The 8,330-nt window shown below is 45.2% G+C and overlaps 1 protein-coding gene across 1 annotated transcript; it reads right to left on the bottom strand.

Annotated features, from left to right (window-relative positions):
* Window positions 1–4,588: 4,588 nt before the first annotated feature.
* Window positions 4,589–6,658, bottom strand: LOC119306862 (flocculation protein FLO11). The gene is made up of 2 exons (XM_037582977.1): window positions 6,095–6,658; window positions 4,589–4,896 (listed from the first exon to the last, which is right to left on the bottom strand). The coding sequence occupies exons 1-2, from the start codon at window positions 6,594–6,596 to the stop codon at window positions 4,736–4,738; spliced, it is 663 nt and encodes a 220-aa protein (XP_037438874.1). The 5' UTR covers window positions 6,597–6,658; the 3' UTR covers window positions 4,589–4,735.
* Window positions 6,659–8,330: the final 1,672 nt, after the last annotated feature.

An 8,330-nucleotide genomic window follows, 5' to 3' on the forward strand; every position in this document is an offset into this window, starting at 1 on the left:
TCCACCGGCAGCACGACGGCGTGGTGTTGGTGGAGAAGCAGCACTCCGACAGGGCTTCGCCAAGCTCGTGACGGAGAAGGAGAGGTGTTGGGGAGGGGAGGGGCTGCGCCTTGGCTTGTGTGTGTAGCCCTCCCCTCACCCCTCTATTTATAGGGGAAGGGGCAAGGGGGGGCGGCCCCTCTAGATGGGATCTAGAGGGGGGGGCGGCGGCCAGGGAGGGGGGCTTGCCCCCCAAGCAAGGGGGGCGCCCCCTCTAGGGTTCCCCCCCCCAACCCTAGGCGCATGGGCCCAAGGGGGGGGCGCCCAGCCCTCCAGGGTCTGGCTCCTGCCCCATGCGGCCCATGTGGACCCCCCGGGAGGGGTGGCCCCTCCCGGTGGACCCCCGGAACCCTTCCGGTGGCCCCGGTACAATACCGATATGCCCCCGAAACTTTCCGGTGTCCGTTTGACAACTTCCCATATATAAATCTTTACCTCCGGACCATTCCGGAACTCCTCGTGATGTCCGGGATCTCATCCGGGACTCCGAAAAACATTCGGTAATCACATACAAGTCTTCCTAATAACCCTAGCGTCGTCGAACCTTAAGTGTGTAGACCCTACGGGTTCGGGAGACACGCAGACATGACCGAGACGGCTCTCCGGTCAATAACCAACAGTGGGATCTGGATACCCATGTTGGCTCCCACATGCTCCTCGATGATGTCATCGGATGAACCACGATGTCGAGGATTCAATCAACCCCGTATGCAATTCCCTTTGTCAATCGGTACGTTACATGCCCGAGACTCGATCGTCGGTATCCCAATACCTCGTTTAGTCTCGTTACCGGCAAGTCACTTTACTCGTACCGTAATGCATGATCCCGTGACCAAACACTTGGTCACTTTGAGCTCATTATGATGATGCATTACCGAGTGGGCCCAGAGATACCTCTCCGTCATACGGAGTGACAAATCCTAGTCTCGATCCGTGTCAACCCAACAGACACTTTCGGAGATACCTGTAGTGCACCTTTATAGTCACCCAGTTACGTTGTGACGTTTGGTACACCCAAAGCACTCTTACGGTATCCGGGAGTTACACGATCTCATGGTCTAAGGAAGAGATACTTGACATTGAAAAAGCTCTAGCAAAACGAACTACACGATCTTGTGCTATGCTTAGGATTGGGTCTTGTCCATCACATCATTCTCCCAATGATGTGATCCCATTGTCAACGATATCCAATGTCCATAGTCAGGAAACCATGACTATCTGTTGACCAACGAGCTAGTCAACTAGAGGCTTACTAGGGACGTATTGTGGTCTATGTATTCACACGTGTATTACGATTTCCGGATAATACAATTATAGCATGAATAAAAGACAATTATCATGAACAAGGAAATATAATAATAATGCTTTTATTATTGCCTCTAGGGCATATTTCCAACAGGTAGAGTTTCTCTAAGCATGTTTACCTCTGTGTTGTCGTGCCCTGACCCTTCCTTATTCAGTCTGCCTGTCACATACGCTTTGTTGCATGTGTTGTCCACCTTAGACCTGATTGAGTTGAAGTGTGAGCCTCACAATTCCTGTTCATCTTGATATTTGTACACCCGATAGAGGACCATCCATGACGGGGAGCAACAGAGCCCCATGTCCATTTAGCCCTTTCTACATGACCTAGCCCTACTGGATGAAGAGAAGAATCTGGCCTAGCACCCGCAACCGATATTGAGTCACCTATATATGATGGATCCCGCCACCGGTGGGGATGGTTAAGTTGAATGTGGACGCCCCAAAGGAAAGATGTAGTGGTGTTGATTCAGTCTTAGCGATTTGTAGGCTTCTAGATGGTACTTTCATGGGTGCATCAAATATGAACTTCTCTAGGTACTTTGACCATGCAATGCTAGAAGCAATGGCGTGCAGAGAAGCTCTCATGCTTGCTCAAGACCTTGGCAAACGCAAGGCACATGGTGCATCAGATTTCCTTGAGATTATCAATAATCTAAAGAGAGACTTCATTGGATCCTAGAGCTTTGTCCTGATGAAGATCAAGTGGAGAGCCCATCAGTTTGAGTCGACGTAGTTCCAGCATGAAAACATGAGCTCTAATGGAGAGGCTCGCAGTCTCGCTCGATACGCTTCAGGGTTGTTTGGTTGTGTTAGAAAAGTAGAATGGTCATAGCAAAGTTGGTAGACAAGAAACAAAACGAGATCTTTCACTTTTTTTAGTTGCTGGACAATCTGTGCATCCTAGTGTTTTGGCTACCGTGGTACTCAAAGCAGCTCAAAACATGGCTCTAGCGCAACAACCGAATAGACGATTTCTTCTCATGCAAGCAATCACACAACATGAGTCGAGAAAAATCCTTTTACACCTTGCATGACTATCTCACACGTCATACAACACACAACCACAACCAAATGTGCACATGCAAATCTATCAACCCCCACCTAATTTTCTACGAGGCCTTACTTTTCCCCGTTGTTTGGTTGTGGCATTGACTTGGCTTGGCTTGATGCAGACAACATGAGGCGGGGCAGACTCTGTTGGCACCTGAGACCTCATGCAAGTGACAATGCGAGCGAAACAACCCCTTCATCTCAAGAACATATCATGTCAAACGGGGTAATCTATGCACCCAGGTGGTTTTGAGCATCAGATAGAAAAGCGATGGACAAGATGAAAGAAGAGACAGGGATGTAAATGTAATTTTCAAAGATTTTTAGTGAAAAGTGATATCTTATAGCAAAATGGTCAGACTATAGGGGTGGGCTGTAGATCTGTTGAGATATTTATGTGAATGCATCAACAGCCCGTCTTTAGGTCAAGTCTTATCCCTCGGTTTTCTATCCAACGTCTTAAAATCACATGTGCATTCGGTGCACAGATTGACTGGTTGTACTGCATAGTATGTTCTCCATTGAGGTAATATCACTAGCGGTCATAGAACTTGCACTGAATTTTCAGTTTGGTGCTAAAACTTGTAAAATACGGATTTGTGGTCATTTAACTTGTTGTTTGGTGCAAGTATGCTGCTTTCTACTCTATTCGGGCGTACATTTTTTGCCTACATGGCATGCCAGCAGCCCACATGTCTATGGCTAGGAGTAAAATTTTCCAGTGAACTGTCTAGATTATTTTAATTACGCAAAAAAACCTAAGTGAGACCCACTTGTCAGTCAAACAGTACAAGCAAAAAATGATAAATATTGTTTTGACGGGGGCTGGATTCGAGCCCCGAACTTCTGATGGTGCACACACCAGGTAAACCAACAAGCCAACCACATTAGTTTAAGGAATTAGTTTAAGGAATAACTAATTTATACAAGTCTTCGACTGAAACACCTGGCCTACCAGTTCGAATGGGCTATGATCAGTGGAGCCATTTTGCACTTTCGAAATAATTTTTAATTATTCATTTTATAAATATTGTTAATACAAACAAAACAACTTAATTTCAAAACTGTTCATGTATATTATTTTAATAATATTTATATATTTAAAACAATATTTATAAATTATGGAGAATGTTTGCATAATTTAAATTAAATAAATATTTATAAAATTACAATTCCAAAATATTATTTTAATTATACAAACATTTCAATAGTTATATGCACATTTGTATAGTTCAATTTCCATGTAATTTCATATTCATAATTTAAAATTGAAATTGTTGGTATGAATATTCAATTGTGTCTAATATAATACATAGGTTTATATTTAAATGTTTTATTTATTAATCTCATTTTATGTATACTATTTTTAACACACAAATATTTGAACATAGTTTTATTACTTACATTTTACTAATTGTTTTTTATACAATACTCAGGCTTATATTGAAACAATTGATTTACTAATCATCTTTTATATGTATAGATAATAGAGTGTGAAGGGTGTCTTTGATCGTGCCCTCGTGGGTCCGAGACCTAGCGGCTCCCTTATTTTTATGTTAAAACATTTGCTCATCTAAGCAGTACAGTTTTTGTATAGTATTTTTTAATTATATTTTACAAATATTTGTATTAATTTAAATTATACAAATATTTTTGTAATCCCTAAATATCTTTCATTACTTTGATCATAATTTACAAGTTTACATACAAATTTCTAAAAAAAACGAAGGTGCAAAATGGTCTTCGCTGATTATTATAGCTCATTTGAGCCGGTAGACTCAGGAGCTCCAAATGAAGAGTTGTAGAACGTAGTTACCTTCTGATGCAACAAGTGTCTTTTGGCGTGTCGGTTCACCTAGTGTGCGCGCCATTGGAAGGTAGGGCATTCAAATCCCTTACCCTCCTATCATTCCTCAATACTGTTAGACTGACAAGTGGGTCTCGCTTTGACTTTTTTGTGTAATTAAAAAATCTAGGGAGTTATTTGGAAAATTTTACTCCTAACATGTGGGCTGCTGTCATGCAGGCATGGTGTACGTCCGGTTACAGTAGAAAGAAACCGTATTTGCACCAAACAACAAGTTAGATGACTACAAACCTGTATTTTACAAGTTTTAGTATCAAACTGAACATCGAGCGTAAGTTCTATGACTATTGGTGATATTACCTCTTCTCCATTCACCTCTTCCTTCGGATTCCCAAACGGATGCGGACAAGCCTGGCATGTATATATGAAAAGAAATGCACGTCCACCAATATCATCATGGCTACATACATGTCTCATCTTTATGTGTCCACGCATGCCTGCTTGCAACGTCCATGCCTTCCCGCCTTCACTCCGTTAGTTCACCGTCGATCTGCTTGGGGCAACAGAAGCAGATGCGCTATTCTCCGACGACGAGGAGGACGGCTCCGGCACGGGGGGCGCATTATCCTTTACCTTGTGTTCGTCAATGGGGTTGGCCTCCATGTGTTCTGTGGTGCTCTGCCCGGCCGATTCTCCTGCAAATACCGCACATGTTTACATCTTCTTACTGTCTCCACGAAAGAAATTTTTAATGCAGTAAAGCAGAGATCCGGAAACACAAAAGGTAAATATCATGTCACGTTGAGTACTAGAGATATTTCGAAACAATTAATATATGACAATGAATTTTTCATTGCACCACAAATGAAGGCGAAGAAACTTGTTTTATTTAAGCATAATATAGACGGCATAGAAACAAAGAGAGAATCCACAAGGCTGGACTAGCTCAATGAAAGTTTTCTGTTGGAACTGCATCCAACTTCTACGGAAGCCTTTACAAAAAAAAATCTAGGTTCCAGAATAAAAATCTATAAAACCCCTTTTGGGTCAAAAATTGGCCCTGTGAGTTCGGATCGACGAACAACCATTCTCATTCCTACGTTGTTCTCACTCGGTATATGACACAATGTGAATTTATATAGGCCAAAATAAACTTAAGGGGTTTGTGAAGCCGGACAACTACAAGTGGAAAAGATAAAATTATGTCTAAGAAAAAAATATTAGAGGGGATAAAATCCGTTCCAAAAAGAAACTGAAAGTTGCAACAACTTGGTTGTTTGGGGCTTTCTAAAGCACAGTTTATTCCACCGAGGTGACCTTGAGTTACAAAAATCACAAATATCAAACGACTAGAGAAACAAAAAATACATTCACTTGTTGCACAAGTCGTTAACTTAGTGTAAAAAAGTCGTTAACTTTGCTTAAATCACGATTGTAGATGCTATAAATTCAAATTAGTGCGAGACGTACCGGACGAGGATTTAGAGCTCTCGGGTGCTCCGCACCCCTATATGTACAATACCAGGAAAAAAAATACCGAGAAATTTGAAAAAAAATCTGGGGTTTTGGAATATCAAACGTGGGTTACCGATGTATTCCCGTATGAGGTTTCGTGAAAAAAATACCAGGAAACGTATTCGCGGCAAAAAAGACAAAAATTTTCTATGTATAGCAAAACACTGTTTGTGTACTTTTTTTCCGGGCAGTAATTCCTTCGCCATGGATGCGTTTTTGGGTATTTTTTCACAAAATTTCGCACGGAAGTAGATTGGGGGACCAGGTTTGACATCCCGAAAATTTAGACTTTTTTGATCTTCTGGGAATTTTTTACGAATATTTTTCGTATAGGGGTGTGGAGCACCCGAGAGCTCCTGTGTATTTTCCGAGACGTACCACGCTCGTTTGTGGAAGCAGGAGACGTCTCCTCCTCCTTGGTCTCCTCGGGTTTGGTCTCCTCCTTTATGAGTGCTACTACTGCTTCCTTCGCCTCATCAACCTTAGCCTCCTCCACCACCGGCGCCTCATCGGACATGGTGTATTTCGGCAGCTCGCCCTCCTCCTTCACAGGAGGTTGCGCTGCCTCGTCCACCATGGCAGAAAGTTCGTCGCGGGTGACATCCTTCTTGGCCACCACCACCTCCTCTTCCTTATCCTTGACGACGGCGACGGGCTTCTCATCCGACGCCACCTCCACGACGTCGGCTTTGGGCTCGCCGGCCGCCGGCTCCTTGACGACGACGGAGGAGTCGTCGGACGAGGATGGGGAGGACGCGTGGGAGGAGCAGTGGCTGGCGGACATGGTGGACTTCCTCCGGAAGAGCTTGCCGCCGCGGCCGGCGCCGTTGGCGGTGGTGTTGCCAGTGGCCACGTCCTCTTTGGAGCCACCGCAACCCATGGCGCCGGGCGCTGGCGACGCCGACGGCTGAGGGAGGAGGTGAGGAGAGAAAGCAGCAAAGAGGGGGAGAGGAGAGGAACCGTCCGGCGGTCGAGCTCCAGGAAGGATCAGTGGAGACGACGAGAAGCCACGGCGGCAAGGCCGGTTTTATAGCGCCCTCCACCCCCACGCGCGACCTCTACGTGCGTACGTGGCTGCTGCGCTTCATGCACGGAAAAGTCAAGCCCAGAGCACGAAGGGGCACGACAGGTTTCGGAAGCCATGATGCCCAAACCAGAAGCCTTCTTTTTGTCTGAGTTGGGTTCTATATTTTGTTTTGATATCATTTCCAACCTAGCTTTGTAACCGCTGACAGGTGACAACCTGCCGTTTGCCCTAGAGAAACTCCGCCGGCCGGCTCGCCGGAATTCTGTTAGTTTAGTTGCCACCAGCTTGTCGTTTGCGTTCTCAAATGTTTATTGTTCCCCGCCCCGGCGATTGAACTTCATCGGCCGGCAAGTGGCCAGGACAGACGATTGGACGTGTTTAAACAAGACAAGAAGCAAAGCTTGTGTTCGTGGCAACAAAGTAGTAATAGTGCATCCCAATGATTGATTGTCCTAATTGACTACATCCATGCATGAACTTTTCTGATTTTGGTTCTCCTCTGATAAGAACGACGCTGACAAATACTAACCATTGGTAGCCTCCGTGGCAAACATATATCTTTACCAAGTTATATATACACAGTCCTAAAAGTTAAACTGGTCTATGCACTCAGGTGACTAGTGTCCTCAGCAAGGAGCGAGTAATTATTAATTAATGACATCCGAAGTGATGAAGTGGCGATCATCAGAGACAATCAGAGAAGGATTCATCTAGTAGTATGATTAGTTAATGCAAGGTTATTTTAGCACCTACCCGCCTCGAGTGACAAGTATCCAACTCTGCATCTTATGGAAACTAAGCTCAGATGCAGTGCAACCAGGCCTTTTGTCGATATCTCCAACAAACCAATTATTAGACTCACAGGTGCAGCAGGTATTCAAAAAGGCTTTCGCCCTGCTTTATAAATAAAACAAACCACCAAAAACCGTCAAGTACCACAGTCGAAACCACAAACACACACGTCCAGGTTGCACAAACACACACACACCCAGGTCGCACAATAAATAGTACAGAGGGTCTGCTGAGGGCACAGCTCAACGAGTCCAAGAAACGAAAAAAGCAGGTAAAACCGGAGAGCCAAGGAGGCCCTAATCAGGCTCAGGAGGTGGCGGTGGAAGCGGCGGCACCAATCGGAGAGCCATCACACGGAGGTCGGAGATGATGATGTTGATGGCATCCCGGTCTTGGAGGCGGCTAAGAGGCCGCCAGAGCTGCAAGAAACCACAAAGTTTGAACACCGCGACAATAGCCCGTCGAAGGGGAATCCGCTGGATGCTAGCTTATTCCGGACCATCCAAAGTTTCCAGGCAAGGGCCCCTATGGTCCGCCACCTAATGTGGCGACACGCAAGGGGCAAGGCATGGATCTCGGCGAAGAGGTCCGGGGAGTTGGTGTGGCACCAACTGCCACCGAACATCTCGCGCACGCAACTCAAAGAAACTAGGCCAAGACACAAGAGAAGAGGATGTGGTTCGAATTCTCTGGAGTCCCACGCAGAGGGCAAAGCCCGTCGCCAGGGCCATTACGTTTTAACGCCTCAACGCCAGACGGGATACGTCCGCGGATCCATTGCCACAAGAAGATACG

This window comes from Triticum dicoccoides, chromosome 1B (assembly GCF_002162155.2).
Source record: "Triticum dicoccoides isolate Atlit2015 ecotype Zavitan chromosome 1B, WEW_v2.0, whole genome shotgun sequence".
Lineage (NCBI taxonomy): Eukaryota > Viridiplantae > Streptophyta > Magnoliopsida > Poales > Poaceae > Triticum > Triticum dicoccoides.

Bases quoted from the DNA above. Each gene is read 5' to 3' on its own strand.
- LOC119306862 (XM_037582977.1), bottom strand. From the start codon at position 6,596: ATGGGTTGCGGTGGCTCCAAAGAGGACGTGGCCACTGGCAACACCACC. The intron at 4,897-6,094 runs GTACGTCTCGGA...CGGTATTTGCAG, and splicing joins TGCTTCCACAAACGAGCGTG to GAGAATCGGCCGGGCAGAGC.